Genomic DNA, 26,564 nt, shown 5'->3' with positions numbered 1-26,564 from the left:
CCTTTCTTCACTGAGTTGTTTTTTTCTTTTTCTTTTTTTTTGAAATGAGGAGCGCAGCAGCAACATAACGCTCCTGGCAAAAAAAAAGCTCCCTATTGTCAGTGTGTTGAGGCGATAAGGTTTGTGTGTCTGCTGTCAGCGTGTGTGCACAGAGACACAAAGAAACCTCCCTTCCTCCTCTTTGAAGTGTTAAAGAATCAGTTTGTGCAAACATACAGTCAGATGTGTTCAGTGTGAGACATGCTGTCAGTCCAAACTGTCACTGCCACTGTGTGTGTGTCTGTGTGTCCCACCATCAACATCAAATGTCTGAAGACTGCCACAATCAAACACACCAGCAACAATTTTCTGCCAATTTCATACAAAATAAATACAGTTAGATAATTAAATATAGAATTATCATTCAATCATTATCAATTCATTATCATATCAAACTATAAGAAGAAATTCAAAAAGAATGATTATCCTTTAACTCGCAGTATTGATTGAATTGACCTATTACTGTAATACATAAGATAAAATGAAACTTCAGTTCAATTTATTATTTGTTGTATTTGTTTTTGAAAAAAGAAATTGTACTTATTTTTGCAGAATCCCACTCTCCTACATTCAAGATGTGAGAATGTGAGTAGAGAGCAGTGACTATAGTCCAGTGTTTGTGCAGGACATCAGTGGCACTAATGCAACTGACTTCACCTGTGTGACCAGGTAGCTCACCTGAGAAGGTGCAGAGCAGAAGTGAACCTGCGATCTTACGTAATCAGCTGTGCTTCAGCTGTTCTGTTGTCTGACAACAGACACACAAAAACATTATAATGACAGCAGCTTGGCTGGGAATTTGGCACAGAGAGAAACAAAGACTCTTTTCCTCAGCGTATAAAGATCCAGGTCATGTCTGATAATATCTTCCTCTTAAAGAACCATGATTTGACAAAATCACATATAGCTCATGAGATAGCAGAAGTTTATCCTAGTGGTTCAAGCTCAGCACATCTCAGTCTTTAAACCACCTAATTAATTAAGCCTGAGTGAAATTACTGAACCTATTACACGTTATTGTACTGATGTGGTTTGAATCCTGACCACAGACTATGTTAAATGCTAAAAGGGTAACAATTTTCATTTTAACAATATAAATAATAATAATCATAAATAGTGAATTGTAAAATACAACCTTCCTCTCTGCCTTTCAGTTTTCTGTCTGGTTTAGCTGGTGAGAGAAAGGTAGAAATCATGTTTATCTATACTAGAAAACTGTTCCAAAATGTTTTTGAAGGATAAATGTTTATAGTCTGTTTTATAAGAGGAATATATTGTAAAATGGACTCTAATTCCCATCAGTGTGAGTAGATGAGTCGGGGTTATCTGCACAGGAAGCAGCCTCCTTTAAGCATATTTGTACTGATGGATATTGAAAGATAACGTCGGCCTTTTTCCATGCAATCATTTTATCTTTAATTATGTGTTTTATGAATGGCACTTTTTATATGGAAATGTGATTATATTAACACTACCCCTACAAATTGTAGGTTTATTTAAAGCCCCTCTACTTTTAATTTGGCACTTTTCCTTAAAGGGGGTGGGGTGGGGTGGGGGCCATTTGAATATCTTTGATGCTCCTTTCACTGTGTCTTCCTGATGCAGATTCACAATCAGCTCTCTGCCTGTCTGTCGGCTTTCTGCAGGAGAGATAGCGCTCTCTTCATTACGCGCTTCATTAATTTAAATGCTAATTGATTCTGCGAGGGCCTTTCAGACTGAGGGCCAAGTCCTGTCTTCCCCCATTGATTGTGTGTGTGTGTGTGTGTGTGTGTGTGTGTGTGCTTGTGGTAGTGTGTGTTTTGTGCACCTGCTGGATCCTGGAGTGACACGTCCTGACAGAACAGCCTCTCCTGCCTGTCTGTCTGCCTCAAGTGTGGGGCTGATATGGTTTGAGTGCTCCAAGCCAGAGAGACAAGCACTTAAAAAAAAAAAAAGACAAGAAAGAAAAATGAAAAAAGAAAATCACACAGACACGACACAAACCACCAACAATCAGACACAGAGTAGTTTCAGGGCTGAATGTTGAAAATGAGCGCAGAGAACGTGAATAAAGGCAGTTGGCACGCTGCGTGGAACAACTGGAGGAATAAAACAGAGGATGCAGGGGCAGTTAAATGATCCATGCTCCGTTGCTAGGAGACACTGGGGCTGGATGGTAGAGATAAATGCTGGGATCCACCCCTGGCGGCAAGCAGGGGGTGGGAAAGAGTGAGGAGGGGGTGGCAGAGGGTAAGAAAAAGGACGGTAGGAGCGGAGGGGGGGTGAGTCAGGTGACAGAGACATCATCAGATTTTTAATTTTCTCCCTCCATCACTCTCTCTTTTCACCTTGTTCTGTCTCATTCCCAAAAGTGAAAGTTTATTAGAGGCCGGTTTGTTTTTCATCCTTCATATGTTCAGTTTTACACCTTTTGATTCATTCAGCCACTCAAAGCTGCCCTATTACACTCTAAAAAAAAATGATGCGTTGGAGCAAAAATAAAATAGGTTAAAAAAAAAATGATTTGTGAAAATGTAAAGTTTCGCAATTTAGACTCATCAAGTTAGACCAAATATCGTGAACGAATATTGAATGCATTTATAAACTCTGATTAACCTAATTTTAAAATGTGTTTTTGGATGAGTTACGGAGAAAACATCCAGAAAAATCTTTGAATATCTTTCTGAAAATGTACTGTATCTATGTAAATACATGTGCAGTAGGCTACATACACATTCAAGATTTATCTATTTACAACTTTTGCCAAAAATCGATCATAATTGAGCTTAAAAATATCAGAATTACCTTAAAGAAACAGTCTGTGTTATTTCTGTTAAACACTTTGGCATTGGTAAAAGAACTTGTGATCTGAGTGATCACTTCCCTTCAGTCTTGTAAGGCTATTAAATCATTTATAGCAAATGTTTTTTCCCCCCCTCATTTCCTGCCTCACTTGAACACATCATTAGCAGCAGAAATTAGAGTCTAAATTTGAGACTTGAAACTTTTCTTTTGTGTAAAAGCGTCTCATCGGTGGCGGGGCCTCTTTAGCCGGAGCCAGGGAGGGAAGCCATGGCTGCCACCGTGGAAGCAAAGGAAGGAGCTTCAACTGACTCACAACGTCATCCCTCATTCAGAGCAGTTCGACTCCGGTCAGCCCGGCACAAAAAGACAAGAGGAGGAGAGGAGAGCGCTTCCTCCATCAAATGTGAGGGAAGTGGTGAGCTCTGAGTGCACGTCGTGATTAGCCGTGAATGGGAAGCAGCGGTCTGATTGGTGGAGAGAGCCGGGGGTCAGGCGTTCTGCCAGCAGCTCATACAAGGCTGCTGATTGCTATTCATCCTCTGATTACAGTAATTTAGACCTGCACCAGGCCAAAGGGGCCTGTGTCTGGCAGCATGGAAGCTGCTGCTGCAGCTCTGTCTGGGGGGTGATGTTCACTTTGCACGGTGATTTTTTTTTTTTCTTTGTCAGAAATGAGTGAGTGAGGCTGGAAAAGGAACCAAACATATGTATTTACTCAGAAAAAGATGCCAGTGATTCATGTTGTCTGATCTGAAAGTCTAAGAGGTAAAGGTGCCGGCAAAGACAAAAATATCTGCTTTTATAGACTGAGAATATTTGAAGGACACTCTGGAAACGATACTGCAGATAATGAATGAAAGCAGATTATTACATTTATCAAAAAAAGAAAAAAAGATCTTTCTAAGTTAAGACACTGATCCACCCTGTTTGAATCATTTGTAATCCTGCGTTTAAAAATGTCTCTTTTTGGATTTAAATCCTTAATTCACAGTCATAATTAATTCCTCACATGGTGCATGTCTAAAAATATGAAATCTTCAGACTCTCTTTTTGTGAAATGAAAAAAAGAAAGAAAACAAAACACAATGAATGTTATGTGATACATCACTTTAGCTTCCCTTTGTCTTCGCAGCCGCCTGCCCGGACCCACTGAAACCTTGAATAATGGAAGCTGATGAGGCAGTTAGTTGCGAATGGTTTTTCGAGGAGTGTGGCGATGATTAATCAAGGAACTGAGCAGCAGTGGCCTCTCCACCCACACTCATTACAAGGTTAATCTCTCCATTGATTATTTCTGCAGAATAAACCAATACTTCACAACAGATTTTCTCTGTTTCTGCAAATGTGTGTATGCTGGCCTGTAAATGTGTTGCTGTGCTTCGGCGGCGGCGGCAGCGGCAGATGCAACTGTAGATGTGATGATGAACGATGCTCTTGTTGATAGCATCTCTCCACCACACCCATTACCCCATATTGAAGAAAATAAATCATGTTTAGCACAACATTAGATTCACATTTATTGACATAAAAAAAGAACATTTTCTGTCTACAGCAAAGCCTAAAGTATGTTCACAGAAGTATTAAAAACATCAACTTGTGTAAAGGGCATAAATATACATTCTGACGTCTGCTGACTGACGTCTGAAGTCTTGCAGACAATAAGAGGTCCACAGTCACACTTTGATCACGGCAGGGGGCGAGTGTCCCCGTAAATGTCCTTCATTTAGTCATAACGATAACACTGTTTCAGAGATATCTACCTCTTTCTCACGCACAAACACATTCACATATATACAAACACAAGAGTCTTCAGAAAAATCGGTGTAGTGTGTGAACTTGTGGGCCCTGTTTTGGTTTGTCCATGTGTTTGTGTCATGTGTGTTTAGACGATATGTGTCCACGCGCTCCGCTCCTCGGGGTGTTTGGGCTCACACACTGCTTGCCCTCTGGGATGCTGCTTCAGAGGTGACCTAGTTCTCCTGATTGTCAGCAGAAGGCAGTTCCATCAGCTCGCTTTGTGCCGGGGCACTGAACTGTGTCTGGGACCCTGGGACAGGCCAATTGGACTTGTGTAATGAAGCTCATCACACACATGCACAGACACACAGGAGCACACACACACATATACACACTCGTATGCACACTCCTGCTGCTGTCGTCAGGTCCAGGGCAGCAGAATTTATAACAGCTATTTATTACCTTCCCCTTTATCAAAGAAATGTGCGTTTCAGATGCATGCACCACGCTGCCATTATGGTCCATTATGTGGAGGTGACAGAGATGGAGCAGAGGGTGTTGATGATAGATGTCGGTTGCCGGGCCGCGGCTGTCTATCGAGTGGAGTGTTCCCACAAAATGGCCGCGGAGCAACCAACATGGCCGCGATAGCGAGGAGTAAATGATTCACACGTGACGATCGGCGCAAAATGTTAAACACATTCATTTGCTGCTTGCTTGTGTGTGTGTGTGTGTGTGTTTGGAATAAGTTACTGGCTTCGAGTGGCGACACGGTCACAACAAACCGTCGTACTGCGCTGGTTTCAGTGCCTCTCCACAGCGGAGTGCATGACTGAGCAATATTTACACAGGACATTTATCTCACTGTACTGTTCAGGAGAAACAGGTCTAAGGGGATCCTTCAAAAAACAAAACACAAAAAAAAACAACAGCATGAAGAAATATGTACAAGAACACTGCAAATTCCCACACTACGTATGGGCGACTCAACACAACATACTGTTACACTTAGTGCAGCAAGTCCACATCATCCTAAAGTCTCTCTAGCCGACAGAGTACTGGTCAAATACAGAAGCAACAGCGGTGTTACATTCATATAAATAATAATAATAATCCCAGTGTACCCCAGGAGTCACTTCAGCACTTTTCGGCTCCGTTCATATGTGTTTAAAATTGAGAACTGAAGACCAGCTTCACTGTGCGTCCTCAACAAATCCCTTTAGAGAGGTACAATACCTGTCCTTGAGGTTACGACACCAAATCCCTTGGTATCAAGAAAAAAAAAAAAACAGAAAGTCTCTTTGAGCTTTGTTCTGTACAGGTCAGGGGTCCTTGGAAGTCCATGGATTTTATTTTTTTTATAAGGCCCAGGAGATCGCAGGGTTTCACAGATAAAGGGGAGATCAGTTCACCAGGGTCTCTGTCCCTCTTTGAATGGCACGGACGATAAAAGGAGCCGATACAGAGTCCGAGCTGCAGGGTGGACGTGTCAGCGGGAAGAGTCAGAGAAAGAGCCAGTGATAGAGATCAGTCAGTTGATTAGTTGATTGATCTGTCGGTAATTGTGTGTTTACAAAGAGCTAGAGCCCCCCCCCCATCCCCCTCCATTTGCAGGTCAGGTTCTGTTCCACTAGATTTTTGTTTTCATTGTATTTTCTCTCACTACAGTTGTTTTCATTAGTAATTAGAGTGAAACCAGGAGCCACAGGTTTTTCTGTCCATATTCTAACATGCAGTCAGTGTGTAAAGAGTCGTCTCTCTCCAACCAGCTGCTTTCTTTATAGGTGTTGAGAAATGGCAGTTTGTTCTGTTTGTTGCGCCTCCTTCTACGAGTTAACCTGAGTAAGGAAAACTAATTTGATTGGTCGTTACCAAGCGGGCGGGATATTCAATGTTTGGGGCGGGACCGAGCTCGGTGTGTGTGTGTGTGTCTCAGACGTTTAATTGACGGATGACGGATCCAATATCAGTGGCTGATGAATCGTGAGCAGCGTGACGCATAATCCGTGTGCCTGTATTATCCAATGCGAAAAAAAAATACCACACTTTCATCCCGTATTTACTCGAAAATAGAATTTTGCACAAAGTTTGGGCTACATCGTCCGATAGATGAGTTATTACACTAATGTTAAGACCCACAGTGGAATTAAATTCATTTTTCTTTTCTGTACACCTTTAATGTAATGTAATCAGGGTGGTGGATTGGTTAAAACTGTTTTGCTGACTGTTTTACCATTTATACATTTAAATGAGTTCCTACAGGTTTGTTTTTTTAGGAACTCATATCTGCAGGAAAAGGAAACACTGCAGAAAGAGAAATCGAAGCTGAGACAATCACACAAAGTTGTGTGTAAAGTTATTTTCCTCTAGAAGTCCAATCAAGTTGGTTTCCACTGTTGGAACATTCAACTATTTCCTCATTTCTAACACGCAGCACTGTATGTGTTGACTGTGAAATCACATGGTGCGGTTTCCAAAGTCAAGAATGAGCTCAGTCTCATATAAATGCTGTTTTCTCTGACATAAGATAACAAATTGTTTACGATTTACTGGCTGATGCAGAATTAGAAACCAATCTAGCGAGGAATATGGACAGAAAACATCTGAATCATGTTTCAGCCTCTTCAAACAGGCTCATGGAAGAAAGACGGGGTAGGAGAACACACTGACCGGCCTGAGAAAAGGGGAGGGGTCTGGGCTCTTTATAGCCAGAGGTGCTCAGCATCCCCATCTGCTCGCTCATGGTCGGACATGATTGTTTGAAAGGAAAAGATGGCGGACCGAGGCGCCCTCTCCCTCCTCTCCTCTCCATGCAGCAGGTTCTCTGTCGGAAGTAATGAGTCACGTCAGCAGCTTTTTGCTTTCAGCGTCGTGGCCCGGAGACAAACGATGGAGTAAAAGGAAGAAGAGGACGGAGTGTGATGGAGGGAAAGAGAAAAGAGTGCAGGATGATCATCTGGTCACAGACAGTTTTTAGGCTCTGCTCCTGGCAGATTTCTGCGTTTTTCTGTTTCTGCTTCCTCCATCTGTCTCCCTCTCCCATGGCGCTCCAAGGTTAAACAGGACAGGAAGTGGAGAGAGAGGGCTGCGTAGATGTGTGTGGGTTTTTTTTTTTTTTTTTAGGCTCTTTCGGCGGCCTGTTCCGAGATCTGTCCATCCTTCAATCTGTCCACAGCCGCCATGTCACATCCCTCTGCTTCCGTTGGGTTTCAACTTGATGACCCACTCCCCTCCAGGGTTACTGTTGTACAGATCCAGAAGGTGTGTGTCGGGGTCCAGACAGTGCTCACCTGCAAACACACATAAGGAAATGTGACTTAAAGGCTCTAGTGATTGGAATTGTTTGTTGGAGAGCTAGAAAAAAAATAGTTAAGGTTTGATCAGTGTATGAAACAGAACTAAAACTAACATTTATTTTATCAGTCAATCCGCTGATGAGTGTCTCCACAGTTGTAAAAAAATATATAATACTATATATAAACAAATATATTCAGGTTTACTCTCACATAAAACACAGAAAAGCAGCAAATACTGTAGTCACAATTGGGAAGCTGTAAATATTGGATTATTTCATTTTTGCTCATAAAATCAACCAATAATAAAAATAGTTTCTGTCAATGAAATATTTAGTCAATTAACTATTTGTTTCAGTTTCAATTCAAGACTTGTGTTTGTATTATTATGATTTTTATACAAGGTGCAGATTGAAATGTTTCCAACCCGGAGTTGACCTGAACAAGTTTCACCGTGCACTCCTGTGAGAGCACAGACATGTGTGTAATAAGCTTTTGTCTGCTCTGATAACTGCAGATGTACTGCTCGTCTCTTTTTGGCGCTCACACAGGTCATTACATAAGACCGTCCTCATCAGTTCAATGAACAGAAAGACACGCAAATGTCAACGCCGCAGTGCAGCCGCTTCCACTTACCGATGTTCCCTCCCACTTCGTACAGGGCACAGTCTGGGTACGCCACAGCGCCGTTCCTGCTGAGAGACACAAAGCACCTACATATCAGCCTCTGCTCTTTCATATAGGAGACATGATACACACAATATAGACGGCTACACGGGCTAAAACAGCTGTCATCATCACACCTTCTCTTCAAGAGACTGAAATTATTCGTTTTTTTTTTTTTAATTGAAGCATTCTGAATTCATTACAGATCATGTTGTTGATTTCATATGTCTCAGGAAGCATCTGTGTTTTTCATTATTTCAGAAACCTCTTTGTGTTTTAATGTCTGTGCTGTGGCTAGATTCAAACTAGTCGCTTCACTTTATAGATTTATTTGAAAGGTTACACATGGCAATTATTTGCTCAAACAAATAATTAAACTTAAATTAGAAATTAATTAAACTCTGGTGTACAGCATTAAAATGAGTACAAGGCATAGGTAAACTGTCTGTGGTGTTGTACCTTCGCATTTTGCCCTTTCCGTTTTCGGGGCTGCGGAGGAACTGGCGGTGAAACTGGGCGAGCAGGTCTGAGGTTCGTGAGTTGATGGTGAGCTGGTACTCCATGGTGCCGCTCAACAGATCCCCGACCTGGACCTTCACTGTACGACACGGCTGAAGAAGAGACAAAAATTTTTTACGATGACTGTGACTATGATAGAAGAAACTGTAATACTGAGGTTTCTCATCTACATTTACTATATTGTAAAGCATGTTCTGTGGCAATAAATATTTGTATTTGCTCCACAGACAAATGGCCACATGGACTGATCTTTGATGTGGTAATAATTAACACAGATTTTTTTTTCATTGTTTCCACAGTTACTTTTGTCCTGATCCACACAGAGTGTATAGAGCAGTGCTCACCTCTGAGGTGTTTTTATCAGGTTTCTCCCGGCTGTCCGTGTGGATCTTCCTCAGCAGGTTCTTGATGCGGCGATCGTAGAACTGATAACGTCGGTTACTGTTTTCATTCAGCTTACGCACCTGACCAACGATGAAGTTGGGGATCTGAAAGAAATTTGTTGTGATATATTTTAATATTCATATGAAAACTGCTCTTTGGTATTATTTTACAGTAAAGAGTTTTCTGACATTACTTAATTATGCTTTACTACCACTAAAGGTTAAGAACTTGGCCTTTACATATTTGAAGTATAGGACTTGTTAAAGCAACAATCCTCTTGTCTGACTCTCCATCACCTACCGTCCAAAGCAGGTCCTGGTAGCGGATGAGGAGCCTCATAACATCGGCTGCCTTCTCTGCCTGTCCTTTCTCTGACCCCTCAGTCAGTCTGCTGGGGACGGCCTTATGGAGGAAGAGGTTGGGAGCCATGATGGTTGCTACGGCCCACAGGTTCATCCTGTTCCTCTTCTCCCTGGAAACCACCTTACTGAGGAACTCCAGGAGGGCCTGCAGGAACACAAATGGAGACATGCATAGTTTGTATGGAGTCAAAAAGACTTTCTCTCACTTTAAACCATGTGTAAATGTCTTTCAGACGAGAGAGAGGCCCCTTAAGCTGCAGCACAGAATGGAGCAAAGTGGTTTATCACGATGACTGAATCATCTGTAACCCCTCTGCTGAGAAGTGTGTTAATGCACAGTAAGTTTCAGCTGCCTCCACTGGAGTCAAAGTAATTAGTTCAGGTGGGTTTTATGCCTCTGGATGCTACTGTATAAGCACAGCACACTGCACACTTGTGTCAGTGAAAGTGAGTCATGGTTAATGCAAGCCATTATATAACAGAGTAGAGTGTTTTAAAATGTGGATTAAGAGCGGTACAATATCATAAGGTGTTATGAAACAGTGCTTCGGTCTGTCTATTTCGTGAAGGCTTAAATTTGGATCAATTCTGGACAACGATAAGAGGAGCCTGCAGGATGTGGTGAGGAATACTGAACACCACTTTAAAAAGCAGAGGTTGTTGTTCAAAAATTCCCAATAAAAAAAAAAAAAAATCCCCCCAAAACTTCACGTTCAAATTTTAGTGGATTATCCTCAAACAGCTCTGGAGACCGAATGAATTCATTATAAAGGACACATCCATACCCAGTGAATACCACAATGAAAAAAATGCTCCTGTAATGTAGAGTGCAGGACAACTTAAGGATTTTATGGTTGCTATATACATAACTTACATGTACAACATGGCGAACCATATTCAAAAAGCTCAGTATCTATTCTATTCTGTGTGTAAAATGTAAATTCACACACTAGCTAGTAGTAACTCCAGAGCTGTGTGCTAAGCCTGTGAATATTCTCATTTGTCCATGTCATAGTTATCTCAAGGAATTTAAATCAAACACAACTGAACTTGGTTATTTGGATGCAGCCTCATCCAAGAGGCTTCATCAGTTCAACTGATGAACTGATGAAGCCTCTTGGATGAGAGGTGAAACGTCTTCCTAGACAAATAACCAAGTCCAGTTACTGTATAGCTATAGCTGTGCAATAAATGAAGCAGAGAAGATGGAGAAAAAGTGAGATCTGATCAGAGATCAGAATCACTCCAGCACCTCTGTTAACGTGTTTAGCTACATTTCACCACTGGACATGGACATAAAACCTCGGGGGGATTTCTCCAGTATAAATCCTGCTGTGTAAATTCACTGTGTCTTTGCTCCCGATTAATTCGTGTTTAAATTATGTTTCAGAAAACATGGCAGACTGCTAGATACCAAGGACTCTGAGTACTGTAATGTAATGTCATAAAAGAGCAACAGTGGGTGTTCAGTCGTGTGGTACACTATTTCTGTCACAAGTGTGTTGTTATGCGTGTGTGTGTGTGCTCTGTACCTTGAGTGTGTTCCTATTGGGCTCAGGTAACAGCAGGATGAGCAGGTTCAACATGTGGAGTTTCTGCTTCAGCTCTGTGATGTCTGGAGGAGGAGGAGGGGGAAGCAAAGGTAAGACAGGTCACACACACAAACACACAAACACACGCACACACTCACCCTCTTCATTTCCTCTGTGTTTGACTAAGAATAATGGGATGTCTAAAGATTAATGGCATTGTGACAGGCGGTCATTAAGTTTGTTAGTCTATGTCTCAGTGGTCACACGTCATTTATCACTTTCCACTGAGTCTCCTCGCAAACTACACATCAGTGAGTCATCAATCAGATCACATTAATATCAATCCATTGTTTTATTAAGGTGAAACTAATGAGAGAGCAGCTGATCTTTCACTCCTCTCTGCCACCATTTGTGTGTTTGTCGGTGCGGAGACGCCTCTGAAAACTCTTTGAACTTGTTCACGTTAATGTTGAGCTCTCAGCCGAGGCAGAAAAGAAGAGCGTCATGCTGTGCTGCCATCAAGGTGAAGAGACTCAGGTAGTTATCATGTGAGCCCTGCTGAGCTGTCTGGAAAAAGCTGGCTGCAGATTGTTATTACTCTGTGAATATGCAACTAATCTTATATGGAAACACATACAAAACACATTCAGTCACTTAAGCTACACACTCAACTACACTCTATGATCTATCACAGGTCTGGTCATTATTTAAATGTAGAGGAGTGTTGTGAAACGGAAAGAGCTGTGATCCTCTCTGGATAACAGCTTTAAATACAGAAATTTGTCAGCCCTAAAAAGATTTCAACAAGATTAAAGAGTGAATTGTAAATGTTCAATTGGTGTCCGCTGACCTCTGACGGCGCTGAAGGTGTTGAGGTATTCGGCGGTGAGCAGAGGAGCGGGAAGCTCGCGGATGAACTTCTTCAGCAGCGCAGCAGCATCGTTTGGACTCACGTCTTCCCAGTTGACCTGCCCTGCGTAGAAGTTGGTCTCCAGGTTCTGCTGCAGCATCTGCACACAGAGAATAATCAGTCATTGTTCAGAGCAGTCAGATAAATATATAATCAGTGTGAAGGTCGACCTCCCAGATATATGTTTTTATGGTTGTTAAATTAGTTGTTTAAAATGTCATTCATTAACAACTGCATATGTGAGTCTATATGTCACATACAAAGTTTTCAGTGTGTGAAATATAGACATTTCAGTCTTGGTTGGAGAGTTGTCATTCACAAAGATGACACAGAGATTATAGGATTTTACTACTACTAGTGATTGAACTGTTGATTCCTGCTTCCATTTGTGTGCCCAACATCTGCTAGAAACTACGTTGAGGTTCATCAGCTATGTCGTAATTATAGTCAAGCTTTTATTTTACTACACTATCATAACCTTACGATATTTTTTAATTCAGCAGAAACTGTTTTGGAAATAACAATCATCAGATGTGACTTTGTTTTGTTGTGTTTTCTATATATTTTCATCTTGAGTATATTTTAAATGCTCATCTAGGGATAAGTATTAGAAACTAGCTGCAAACCAATTGCTGTGGCACTGGTTCATGCTCGACACTGTTCTTGCCCCAATAAAAAAGTATTAAGCATTAATAGCCCAAATAAATAATGTTGTAATACTTAACTCCATTATCAGCACTATAAACTAAATAAAGGATTAGTTAATCCTCTCTGAATGACCATTATTGTCATATCCATGATCCTTTAGCAATTACTAGACTGTTCTATCCTGATAATTTGTCTAATGTGTTTTAATCCCTCACTGCTAGATGACGCCCTCTGCTGGCAGTTCTCATGTAATCGCTTCACCATCTATTGAACCTAGTGCATTAAATACAGCATCATAGCCGCTATCTGGCAGCAGTGCCTGGAAAAACAATATTGATTTTGTCTTACTAGACCTTGTATTTATAAATGTCAAGTGTAGTTAAACTACCAGATTTTCCCTCTGCTATTTACAGTGTCGATATGCCTGCTCTTTAGGTCATTAAATATTTTTCTTTGCTTTGTTTTATCAGACATTATACAGGAGCGAGGGGCAGATTTTGTGATAAAATATTCTGGTGCCGTGGTAAAATGATGTGACAGAGATAGGTGTGAATCCAGATGTTGCACCTTGATTCTGGACTGAGACCCTGGAACCCGCAGGATCCCCTCTGAGTCAACTCCCTTCTTCTCCAAAAACGACAACAACTGCAGAGAAAGAGAGAGAGAGAGAGGGAGGGGAGAGAGAGACATTAACAGGGAGTCAGACAAGGTTGGATAAGAATCTCTTGCTCACCTCTGCTGGTTGTTGGCAGTAACTGCTGCTACATACAGGGTGTGGTCAAAGCATTTCACATTCAAAGGACACTGAGACTGTGTGATGTGCTCGGTTTGAAAATGTGAATTTCACAAAAGCAAAAACTCATCCTGTGTCACACCAGGTCAGAGTAGCAGATAGAAAGTGTTTTGCATTGCTGTAACTCTATCATACACTTTATTTTTCATTTGCAAGTTCATTAAACAAAAGTGTCTTGACGTCATATGTATTTTGGGCTCTCACCGTCTGCAGGAAGAGAGGAATGCTGGAGGTGGGCTTCGTCTTCTGGTCGTTCTCCAGCAGAGTGGACAGCTGCACCCCGAAGAACGGGCTCTCTGTGAAAAGACCCAAAGTGTCCTTCAGTATCTCATCAGCCAGAACAGCGTGGTGAGTGTGTGTGTGTATACATCCAAACTGCCATTTCAAAGCTTGTGAGATTGTGTAAAGGTGAGTGTCCCTACATGCAGTAATTGCAGTGCTGCAAACCGAAAACTTATGAATCAGTCATGCACTGGTGGGAAATATTCAGTTGATCTGGTTTGACTGATTGTTTTGATTTGAGTAGGTCACACTCAGACATCAAGTCTGAGAAGAGACATATAATAAACCATGTACGTAATTAAAATAGTATTGTCTGCTTCCGTCTGGATGTTTTTCTGTCTAGTGTTCCCGCACTGCTGTCTGCCATCATACCTGGGATTTTCCTCTTGCAGGTTTTGTGCCGTTTGACCTCCAGCTCTAAGAGGTCGCACAGCGCCGTCATGTCGATGAGAGCCAACTGACGCACCTTCTTCATGTCAGTGTGGGAGAGATCATAGATGCGAGTCACTCCTAGACGGCACTTGGGGCAGATCACCCGCTGAGGAGGTGAGAGCGGAGGGAGAGGAGAGTGAGGAGATGGGAATTGGAGTTGAGAGGAAAGCGGAGATGAAGAGGCAAAGAAAGACAAAAACAGAGGAGAGAGGAGTGGGTTAGAAAAAAAGACAGAAACTGTCAAACTCTGTTCTGATAAATGTACATACATGTACCACATTTACAACCCACTAATCGCTCCCTATTGTTGAGAAAACATATTCCCGATATAAAAATAAATCGGTTGTTATCCAACAACTCTCCTTTTGTTTCAAGGTAATTTCATCATTCCTTTACTCTATTTAACCCTGTTATCTAACAAACGGTGGGGCTGAATGCCACGGACTCACAATGACATTTGCGCATGAGTATGAGTAATTGGAGCTCGGCTTTGGTCCAAACACAGACTGAAATGTACACTGGCTTCTGTGAATATGTCTCGTGAACTGGCTATGGCTGGTTTTTCCTCATCAATTGCAACTACTTTTATTTTTCACCAGAGCCAATCATAATCACATCATCATCAGAGACGCAGAATAGGCAAAACATAGACTCATGATGATGATTTGACTTGCTGCAAAACACACAAAAACACAAACACATACTGTAGAAAACCTTTTAAAATAACTGAAGGAAGTTAAGGAAGTTCTGACATTTTAAAAAGAGGGACTTTTAGCATCATAAAATGATTTAAATCTCACATTATACCTAATTTTAATCCAATCCATTTGTTATCTTTTTACTGACACTCATTACCAAAGATTACCAAAGATTAATTTCTGCCCTGATACAAGACAAGCGTTGATAGGGGTTGGTGTTCATCATAAATATCTCCTTCACATTCATCAGATGTCATGAATGCAGGAAATAAAGCAACAAAAACAGATTGGTATTTCCCTTTTATGCTCCATTTGCAAAAATTCTCTTCCTGCTACATAACATCACGGAAACCTTTACACAAAAGAAGGTTGAAAAACGTGGTTTTGATGCTTACAGGCAGTGTGCCGTCCTCTTTCCTGCGCTGACTGTTGTTTTGGGGCAGTTTGGCCTGTTTGAGGAAGATGACGGCCTGTTCGCAGTAGGCCACATCGGTGATGAGGAATTCCTCTCTGGGAGCGCCACGCTGATGCTCCGGCGTCACAGCTGAGCAAGACACACACACACACAAACATCCACCAATCTTTCAGTTTATCAGTTAGCATTTAAGGAAGTCCACTGTAGAGATGGCATCAAAATAAAAAAACTTTGCATGCTACATGAGAGAGCAAGAGGAAGAAAAACAACAAGAGGCTTCAAAAATATGAGGAAACATTTATATTGACTTGTGTCTCTTATCTGCCTCTTATCTCCCAAAACAGAAGAACAAAGAATCTGATTCTTCTCTGTTGTGGAGTTTTTAATTGTTGAACAATAAGAGTTGTCACTTTTTATTGGGGCAAATTGATCTGCAACATCCCCTTTAATTTCAGTTACAGTACCTTACAGTACATTATCTGGGAAGGATACTACTGTATCTAAGATAACCATAAATCCATACATATCTGCGGATGTGAACCTGAACATGTTTTCATGAGACACTATTTATAAGGACTGTTTTCCGCATTCATTTTCTTCTCAGTACAAAACCTCAGATGGCATCAAAACACTGAGACTAGCCAAGTGACCTCTGTGCAGTGTAGACAGGGACTTTCTCCGCAGTGTGTAAAGACGAGGAGTCACCAGGATTAATCTGAACCAATTAAAAGATCCAGAGAAACAATCCCTCAAATCTGTTGCTCACCTGACTTCTTAGTTTGTATGTTTATTTTTAAAGATGAGGCAGTTCAGTTGTAGTTCAGCCGATGAGTAGTTTGTAAAATAACGCAAGCATGGAAGTTATTTCATTCAAATGTAGTTGGCCGGTTCTGGGCCAAAGTCTTGTTTTGATTCAATCGGATTATCAAAACAACAGCGGCTACCACTTCTTGTTTGCTTTAACAATAATGCGTAGCTCGTACCTGATAGTGGTGTTTTGGGAACTGAAGCCATGCTGTTCTGGCCAAGGTCTTCACTGTGCTGTGACTCAGGCAGAAGGGTCTGGTGAGAGACAACATTGACATAAACAACAATTTCTGTGAATTTAGTCAAAATCATCAGCCCCATCACTGGGAATAGTGTTTCATTTTGTCCACAGAGCAGATGAACATGGATACAAAGAGTGTTTCTTCTGATAAAGATCAGAGGAACACTGCCTCTACTCCCCTCTCGGGGCATCTCAGGCAGACAGGGAGGACAAAGCATGACCTTTGCATGTGATTTTCCTTCAGTGTTACAGGTCAGCCCCTCTGTATGTAACAAGACAGCACAATTCACTGGGACAATTTGTGTGTCCCACCGAGCCTTGACTTTCCCTTGGGAGGTGGGTAATTTATTTACTGTACTTATCCACAAGTTTCCGAACGTCATCTATGGTCAAAACCAGAAGCCAGTTTTGCATTTCCGGTGGAATTGTACGTTTACGTTTCCATGGTTTTCAGTTGTTGTCACAGTTGCGGTAAACGCATGGATCTATTAACGCTGGCTTTTAACATGGATGTCAATTTGTGTGATATTGATTGTTAAAAGCCGGTGTGATGATCCATGCGTTTTACAGATTTTCATTGAAAAAAAAAAAATCCATGCATTCATTGCGACTACCGACTACATGAAATTCCCCCGGAAGAGCAAAACTGTTTTTGACGTTCGGAAAAAGGTGGATAGCTGTGACCTAGTAGACAGTCTTGAATTTCCTTCTTAATATGTTTTCCCTTTTGTACATCATGAAGCCAGTGAGTTAATTTTTTATCAGCTCTTTTTTTTGTCTCAGTCCTAACCTGATTGATGGGGGAGTTGAAGATGTCACGGACGTCGCGGGGCGCTGGCTTGTTCCTTTTGCGACGGGATAGTGTGTAGGAATCCAGTCGGCGCTGGACGGCCTCGGCCTGGGTCCTGGTCAGAGTGGACAGCAGCCCGACGTTCTCTACATCTCCGTCGTCGTCGCTGATGAGGGTCGACAAACCAGCATCTGCCAGCCACTGCTCCTCCTGTTCACCTTCTGAGACACACACAGACATGGACGCAGGCTGCACTTAATATACACTGACAAAAGTGACAAGATGTGGAATAAATACTCATTAGAACAATACTATTGTACATTTAAAGGTATGCAGAAAGTGATTTATTTAAAACAAAACAAAAAAAGTACGGGATGGGGTTGTACTGTACCAGCTTACTAGATTTCTGCAAAGTCTGCATCAGTCTGTACCCACTATAATTGAAAACTGTTTGGCACATTGATTTACTAATTCAAAACAACTGTAGTTTTGTCCAGTGAAACACATAAACGACTATATAAAAGACAATGTAGAGTCAAAAGCTGTTGTATAACAGTTTTAAAGGGGTAACTGATCTACTGAAATTAACTACAAGGTAAGCATTACAGCGTTATATTAATGCCTGCATACATGGAGAAATATGTGTCTGACAGTTTGCCTTGATGTTTAGGATGAAAGGGGGATATCAGCTCACAGAAAACTAGTTAGTAATTTAGTTTACATTACATAAGTATTTTATCAAATGTCAAATGTTTTGAGCATCTGCTGTACTATATTAGCTCTCATGCTCTTGACTGTAAATACAATGTTGAAGCTAATGTTACCTTCAAATAAAATATTATCAGTCAGGCTCTCAAACAGGGACATCTTACAGTTAGTAACCACTAAGATCTAGCCTAATTTGTAAACACATAACATTATAACAAGGCTAAGTCTGAACTGATGCAGTTCATGACACAATACGGTAATTAGTAATATGTTGATTATATATGATGATTTAGGAGGACACAACATAATTGTTTACCCTCTCAAATCGATAATGAAGCATGATTACACACAGACCCAAACACACAGGCTTTAAAGACTACAGAAATATAAATCAAAGCCGGTGCCTGTGTTTAGCATAACATCAAAAGGATCTGTTGAAGGTAGAAACAAAAGAATGAGATCATCTGAAGTGACCTAATGAAACCGTATTCCACCGAGTCAGCATTCATGAAAGGCTATTTGGCTTGTGCCTATACAACATTTCCTGCCACAGAGTGTTTGATAGAGTTGTCATGGTGACGAGCATTACTTTGCTGCATGGGAGACACCCGATATGTTGCCATGGCAAATGCATCAATTCAGGAAGGTCTCTGTAGCAGCCGTGCTAAAGATCAAAGGCTTTTAAATTCTATTACATGTATCAATAATGACTTGTTTCCATCTGTTTGTAATCTATGAGCTCAGGACTTGCAGTATTTACCTTCTGATTGTTTCGAGTCTCTCCTGGTGCAGTCGAGGTCTGCGTAGCCACTCCCCTGTCGGATGGTCTCCACCTCACTCCAGAAGGAGTCCAGACACAGTTTGTCGGGGTGCTGCTCCTGATCTTGGGCGGCGAGCGTGTGCGTGCTGTGTGCGTGTTCAGCGGCTGCCTGGTCCTGCGGGCTGGCCCAGGGCTCCACGCTCATCTCGGTGGGGCTGGGGTCTCTGGTGCAGACATACACACACGTAAGGAAATCGCACGCACGCATGCAAACAAACGCAGCAGAAAACACAGTGACACGTACAAATACGGGAGGAACGGTGAAGAATGAGGTGCTGCGGGGAAGATGAATCAGCCAGGAGAGCCCAGAGAGATGGAGAGACAAAAGGAGTGGGATGGAGGAAGGGCCGCAGTGAGGAGAGAGATGGCGAGAGCGGACACAAAGGGGGGTCTCTATTGTTCTTGCGAAATGTGGCCTGGAGGCAAAGTACCCTGAAGATCCACTAGATGTCACTGTAACTATGTGCATTCGGGGTTTTTAAAAGGGTTACACCCCTTTATCAACCGAGACACGTGCAAGAATCTATTAAACTGGTGGTGGACAATGAAACACCCCGATGAACATTTTAAGAAAAAGAATAATCATCTACATCTGCTCATAGTTTCCTTTCCAAACACAAGCAGGGGGGGGAATGCAGTCTGCTTTTCCTGTGAAGTGCTCAACAACAGAGGATACTGTTCTCTGACAACAATGAGACACACTCAGCTGGTAGACAACCTCGCACCCTCCAGCACTACAATGTGACCCGGTGATCTGAGGCACAGGAAGTGGTCAGCTGACTCATTCGGTCGGTGTGCAGTTCGGTCGCATTCTTACAGTCAGCACATGTCATCTCCAGAGACCAAATACCAAATCACACTTGCCTATGTGTCTGAGGAATGCCAGATGGCTCATCAAGCCAACACGGCTGAAGAAAGATAATAATAGGTCCCTGATATACCAGAGTTATAAATACCAACCATACTTTCAGTTATGAATCTGTGCGCTTATCAAGAGGTAAATGGCCACATTAATTAACAGTCAATTAAAGTCAGATTAGATCAGGTTCGTACCAGCTCAGTGTTTTGGTGTGTTAAACCAGTTTCTGGTGGAGGGGGGGCGGGGGGGGGTGAGTTTCAATAGAACCTCTTATGTTAGCAAAAGAAAATTCTCAGATATTGTGCCTGATTTCTGTGTTAACTTACACCACATAACTAGACCAGGAACTAACTCTCACACACAGACAAATTGAATTGCAAACAGCTGGGTGATCAGACTGGATTTTAAACCAACACGTGGCTGTAACACTATCCCATAAATCTAATAATTATGTTTATTGTTGCAGTAAAGCCGCCAAAATGTTTAAGTAAAGTGGGTCATTATTTTACTGCTGTAACCAGTGAGGTTACATTCCAACCTAGCATAGTATAGCATAGTGGTATAGTATGTAATGAGTGCCTCTCCATCCATTCATTCATGTCATTGAAAAACTTCAAACATTTTAAATAGAGGCGCCTTCCCCTCAGTACATTACGGCCAAGTGATTACTAAACAAAATGAATCCCTACTGTAGATGCAATGTAAAGAAAATGATACACAGATCCAACAAGCAACATACTCACATTTTATATATGTCAGTGATGATACTGACAGTAGGAGGAAATCAGAACTCTTCAAATTACACCACGGCCAAAAGATATTACCGGTATATCCAAAATAAAATAAAAGCAGCAAATCCTCACAGCAGAGAAACACAGAGCAAAAATATGTATGGATCTATGCCTGAAAAATGACTCCATCACTTAGTAAGTTATCATAATTGTTGACCAATTATCACTGAATGGACTAATTGTTTCAGCTAAAACGAAATGCACACGTGATGTAATACAGTTTCTGAATCACTGTAAGGCTCTAATTACGTCATTAAACATTAAATAATGCAGTAAATACGTGTTGCATGATCATATCCACAATTAGCTAAGAAATGAAGCAATATGTCTTACAACATGAAGAAGCAATTGATCAGATCTACATAGATTTCAAATTTAAAAGGAAAGTGAGGTATCCAGCATCTGGTCAGAACTATAAGGAATCTCTATTGGGATATAAAATGCAGTATATGAATACAAGATTGTTATTTTAGCCCATCTGGCTCAAACACACAGTTTAAAACCACAGTGTGTGCCTACATGCTGTCAATCATAGGCACAAAATACGAGAAGTCTATAGACAGCTGACTCAGATAATGCTGCTCAGCAGCAACTTAAAGAAGACCACAATAATTCAAATTAGATCATAATAATATGAAAGTATGTCACATTTATTTTGACACTAGGCTAACAAAAAACGATTTGTTTCTTTCTCACAAATTCACTCAATTAAAACTTTTCATATGTTTTACATGTTGTGACAAATGGAAAGGTGGAGAGAACAGCTACAAAAAAAAAGTTTCAGATACAGCCCCATGGCATGGTGTAAAAAAAGCACAAGTCTTATGATGCTGCACTTCACTTTTCAGTATTATTGGACTTCAAAACACATTGTGCCATCTACAAAACTTCTCTTCAAAGGCAAGACAACACTCACACTTGAACCAAAACATGTTCTACTTGATGCCGGTGATCAAATGCCACTGTCTCTCATCAGACGTACCTGGCTTTTTTCTTGTGCAAGGTTGGCTTCACGCGCTTGCCCATCGCTGGGCTTCGGACGGGACGGAGCCAGAAACGGTTCAGTCTGGTGTGCGGGAACTGCATGCTCAACACAACCTCCTCTCTGCCTCCCATTATCCACTGTGCTCAAAAAGAATCCAGGAACCTCTGTCCAGTATAAAAACCTATAGCTTGATCCAGTCTTGGTGGTTAGAGAGACACCATGTGAGTAGTACAAGTGTAAATCTTTCCACTGCTCCAGTTCCTCTGTGCCGTAAAAGCAAGGGAATAGTTGTAAGTCTTTGCTGGGTCTGGAGGCTGTGTGGCGTGTTTGTGAGCTGAGTGGAGTTTCAGCTGGTATGCGAGAGGGAGTGACGACTCCCTGCACATCAGCACATCATTCACACCTGTCCCCTCCCTCGCCAGTCCGGGTTGACACGCCTTGCATGCATACCTGCTGGCTGTCAACTTCCTCTTTGGTTAAAACAGAATCTGCCCAACTTCTTAAAAGTCGCACTTAAAATATACTTAAACAAAAAAATCCAGAGTTACTTAACTGTAATGAACATAAACAAAGAAGCCTTTTAGTAAAAGCAACACAACCCCGACTCCCTACTAATTAATCAAGGATTCTTTGTTGGAAAGACGAGGCATGTTATCACATCTTTGCTTTGCTCTCAATGCATGAAGTAAGTTAATCATACGGATCAAAGGATAAAGAAGTTTTCTTCTTATTCGAATTCTGTGCTCAAGTCTCCCTTGCAAACACAGTGACAGTCGGTGTGTTGACGTGCTAAATCAGATCATGCCTTATATGTAGAAGACAGCTGCCATATTGCGCCATTGACAAAATATGAAACCAGACGCCGCGCTCAACCTCAGCATGACTAATCAGCTGATATAAATAACCATCAGGTGTGGAGGTGTGATGCGGTAAGAAAAACTAACCCCTAGACAAAGCTTCTCCAGAGCAACAGGTCTGTTAACATTGCTTGTGAGCAGCTCTCTAACCACGCGGCCACTTGGTAAATCACTGCCTCATCAGCGCCTCATTCCCTCCTGTCAGGCTGATGACAGACAATACATCAGCTGAGGATGTAAACAGACAAGTGAAAAGTGAGGAAAAACATGCCAGTATTTTGGTGACAGTTATTATTCACACATTCATTGTCCTAACACAGATGTGGTTTTGTAAAAGTCTGTTAATACCTGAGCTATATTTGTTAAAGCTTTGTGAGATAAGTGTTAGAATGTAGGTCAATGAAAATTCAACTAATAACTCTTGCATGTAGTACGAGAGCGTGAGTACCTCGGCCTCTATAGTTTGTCACATGACTGCTTTCTATCTACCAAGAATAAAACTTTCAAAGTCTAAAGCCAGACTCATGACAGCTGAAATCACGACTTTTAAAAATGACCTTAAGCTAAAAATGCCAGCAACCTTGTAATGAACTATCCTCAAAAGGACAAATTATAAATAGGAATGAAAAAATGTGTTTGTTTTTTGTCAGCTTTCTTGTTTTGCCTCAGGAACCAAAAGGAAAAGCAGTACTGTCTTATTTTTAAACCTGCTAATAATACTCCTCACCAAACACTCAACAACAAAACAAAGCACATATCCCATGCTACTTTACGCTGGACAATTACAGAAAGGATTACTGCAAATGTCAAGGTGTTGGGATTGTTTCTGGATGAATGGACTTCCCATTAACGCAGAGAATCAACAGGAAAGCATCCACTCTGAGAGAAGAATGGACAAAATGTCAAACTGTTGACTTACGGCTACTCGGCACTGAGGGAAATAACACAGAGTAACCCTGACCAACGACTTGGGTCGAGCAATACAGTAATCCACTTGAAAAAGCTGCTTGTGTTGAAAGCAACACACTGTTAAATCCTCGTGGCTGAATTCCACTGCAAGCCTCTTAGCTTTGAGAGAATGCAACAGTTCGCTTAAACAGCCTTGAGAAAGTGGTTCTTCTCAAGGTCTGACACAGCATAGAGGACCTGTCCTGTGACAAAATCCTGATCACAGAGTTGCAAAAAACAAGTGGTTTCAAAGGAGGAATAAACATAACATCTCTGCATGAACCAATGAAAACAGCCTCTTAACAAAGACTTCAAAGATCTGAGTCAGGCAAGTTGGACTATGAATCATAGAAGTTTAGTCAAACAGTAGTGTAGCTTTATACAATACAGGGGCTCAGGCTTTAACAGACCCTGGATCCATAGTAGCAGCAAAGGCATGATCCTACCTGGCCTTGGCCCTCCCGCTGGCTCTGCCCGACAGCAGCAGCAGGGCCACCGAGCTGCCTCTCCCCCACGGCATTGTGCTGTTGTCCCCCCCCCCAAAATACAGCCGCGAGCTGTAGGAAACAGCAGCTGCCTGCCCCTGGCAAGCCGCTTCCTTGTAACCTCTTCAGCGCACAAACACATCAGGACAAGGACAACCTCGGTGCGCTGGCAGGCACGTCACTACATCGCATCCTGGGGCAGGAAAGGAGGGCTGCTTGGGGGGGTTGAGAGAGAGAGAGAAGCTGAGTGGTTGAAGAGCTGACCAGGGCTGAGACACAGACTGAGGGGGAGAGATGGCTGGTAGGACGGTCAGGGCTGGAGCTGGGGGCTGGATGGATGGATGGATGGGGGGTGGGTGGGCAGACAGCTGCATGTCTGACTGACTGGCCAGCTGGTTGGACGGCTTGACTAAGAGTCTGGATGAAGTTACTCTAGGCTGGTATCATTTCCCCCCACTGGGACAAAGAAACTTGGAAAACATCCTTCATCTGAGTGGACTCATGGTCACTCATTCATTTACTGGTTAAGCTAAACCCAAATGCACCAGTCTGCATTATTCTCTTTAACTCAACCTCCGGTCTTTTACAACGGGCTCTGACAGCAGCCGGGGTCACAATGCAGTTTATTGTCACTTATTTACAACAAGATCTCCGCTCTGCAGGGAGCAATGAAAAAAACTGTGTCTTGAACTTTGGATGAGGCCTACAGCGGGGAAGAGCACGAGGGAGAGCACAATGATCAGATATGGGGCAGCACAAACAACACTCTGTAAATGCTGTGTCGTCTGTGTGCCTTCTCTTTCATATGTTTGGCCATGACCTGGTTTAAAACAAGGATTCATAGCTGACTTGCTATGATGACACCGACCCTCCAGATAATAAAGGTGATTTAAGCACCAGTCTGTATCTGTGTTAAGCTGAAAGAGGTTAAATATAGGATGAAGTCATTGTGCTGCACATAGACAGAAAGCAGCTGCCTTATTTAATTCTGCATTTTCATCTTTACTGTTACAAATGTTTTTACAACAGTAACAGTGCACATAACCCTGCCAATTAGTCTTTGCTCTGTCTTGCCTTTTATTTTTTTGATAACACTTCTGATACACAATTTGTAAAGGGCATTTTTACAAGTGATGACAGAGGCAGAGAAGGTCACCGCTCTGTGTCTGGTAAATGTCGTCTGCTTTTGCTACACGACCAAATTCTTTTACGCTGAGCTGCTGGTGGCTTTATTATGACGTCAAAAATCTGAGTAAAACTTCAGTGAGATTTACTATATTTGTGACATTGTTAGGAAGAGCTTTGAGAGCTCAGTATAGTAAGGATTGGACTTTGCACCGCAGCAGTGTTGGCTATACGCTTTAAATTCTGTGAAATGTGAACAATGTTTCTAGGAACATTGGTTGGAATTTGTTAATGTGACATGTCAGACTTTGTTCACAGTAAAAACTTTTTCAAAGCCATGAGGACAATGAGCACATTTTCTACCCCTGTGCGCTGCACTCTATACACACAGAGGGAAGTTTCAAATGAATTCATTCATAGACTTATTAGGTGTCTTTGCTTATAAGCATAGAATTGTGGGAGTGCTTTCTACTCATCAACATGGAAAGCCCACAGTGAGTATCTTCTAAAGCCCACAAAAACAAAGTTAGGGTGGCCCATTGTTAGACTTATGTGCTGACAACTAGTCACATGATTTTTAGTTTTGAGCAAGATAAAGAGCCGCTGTACAGACTGCAAAGTATTAGTGTTTTCAGTGTGTTTGCCAGTGCTCTTTTCAGTTCAGAAGTCACAAAGGAGTAGTAGGGGCTTTACACTGGTGCTGCACTAGGCCAGTGAAGCTTCCTGGTTGCAGTTTACATTAGCGTACAGATGACCACTTCATTTTACTTTTGAAAAAATGTTCCTGCTGAAACTGAGGTCATCTTTGTGCCTGCCGGTAACTGTTGGAGTTCATATTAAAATTGTCCCTCCATAGAAATGCTGGTGTATCAAATGAAATGAGGCACAACTATGTTACACACACAGTATCTGGTGAGGTAAGTATGGTCCATGCTCTGTGCTGCTGGTGTCTCAGCTCTCTGGCAGTTTTCCCAGCCACTTCTTATACTCAGTTTGTCTCTAACCAGATCAACACAGCTTAGGGAGAGGCCAGGGATGCCTCTTGGGATTTTACCTTCCCCACCAGGGCCGTCTGGTCACAATAAGTTATTCCTTGCTCCTTGTTTTCTCCATTGTCTTATAGTAGTGTGACGACCAGACCGCTCTGAGCTCTTCCATGTGGTTTGTGTCACTCTTATCTTGATTTCCCTATTTGTTAAAACAACTGCAAGCCAAACTAGGCTCCTTTCTCTTACAAGTAGAGCAGGTAGGGACGTAAAAGCCCCTCTTCACCTGTCCGTCTTCAAAATGTTTTTCTTTCCTTTCTTTCAAATTACCTCTGACTTTTGTCTCTTGGTAAGTCAAGCCCTTTCTCGCCTTCGCTGACAGGTCTTCTTAGCTCACAGATACGCCTGGGGGGAAAAGGAGAGTGGAGAACGTGATGGCATGTCACTGAGTGACCCTTGCAAATGTCATGTGACACAGCCAGCTCAGCCGTGTGCTGCGCTCATCCACCTTTTGGCAAGCAGAGCACAGAGCCTGTGTAGAGGGGAGAGGAAGGGATGGGAGGACAGGAAAGTAGAATTCAAGAGAGGGAAGAAAGATAAAGAAAAGAGGCCAAATAATGACAGAGGAGGATAAGAGGTGTTTGCAGGAGAGGGGGACCGATAGG

At 42.0% G+C, this 26,564-nt stretch overlaps 1 protein-coding gene across 4 annotated transcripts; it reads right to left on the bottom strand.

Moving 5' to 3' along the window:
* Positions 1–4,330: 4,330 nt before the first annotated feature.
* arhgap40 (Rho GTPase activating protein 40) lies at positions 4,331–24,013 on the bottom strand. Of its 4 annotated transcripts, none has more exons than XM_085777659.1 (16): positions 23,750–24,013; positions 18,804–19,027; positions 17,336–17,556; positions 16,481–16,559; positions 15,478–15,626; positions 14,325–14,490; positions 13,875–13,966; positions 13,445–13,522; positions 12,170–12,329; positions 11,320–11,402; positions 9,726–9,932; positions 9,386–9,529; positions 8,982–9,133; positions 8,493–8,551; positions 6,737–7,853; positions 4,331–6,339 (listed from the first exon to the last, which is right to left on the bottom strand). In XM_085777659.1, the coding sequence occupies exons 1-15, from the start codon at positions 23,821–23,823 to the stop codon at positions 7,747–7,749; spliced, it is 1,995 nt and encodes a 664-aa protein (XP_085633785.1). In that variant the 5' UTR covers positions 23,824–24,013; the 3' UTR covers positions 4,331–6,339; positions 6,737–7,746. The 4 variants fall into 4 exon arrangements, with proteins under 4 accessions (XP_085633785.1, XP_085633786.1, XP_085633784.1 ...); XM_085777660.1 differs by having other exon boundaries at positions 8,493–8,548; positions 23,750–24,012; XM_085777658.1 differs by lacking the exon at positions 23,750–24,013 and adding an exon at positions 21,496–21,857 and having other exon boundaries at positions 8,493–8,548.
* Positions 24,014–26,564: the final 2,551 nt, after the last annotated feature.

Source organism: Trachurus japonicus, chromosome 5, assembly GCF_045865225.1.
Source record: "Trachurus japonicus isolate A0001 chromosome 5, Traja_1.0".
In the NCBI taxonomy this organism is placed as follows: Eukaryota; Metazoa; Chordata; class Actinopteri; order Carangiformes; family Carangidae; genus Trachurus; species Trachurus japonicus.
Note: the sequence above shows the minus strand (reverse complement) of the source record. Positions and strands in the feature narration are given on the sequence as shown.

Coding starts and splice junctions, on each gene's coding strand:
- arhgap40 (XM_085777657.1), bottom strand. CDS start 21,629: ATGGGAGGCAGAGAGGAGGTTGTGTTGAGCATGCAGTTCCCGCACACC. Junction 19,028..21,495: donor TTGCACAAGAAAAAAGCCAG/GTACGTCTGATG, acceptor TGTCTGCACCAG/AGACCCCAGCCCCACCGAGA. Junction 17,557..18,803: donor AGACTCGAAACAATCAGAAG/GTAAATACTGCA, acceptor TGTGTGTCTCAG/AAGGTGAACAGGAGGAGCAG.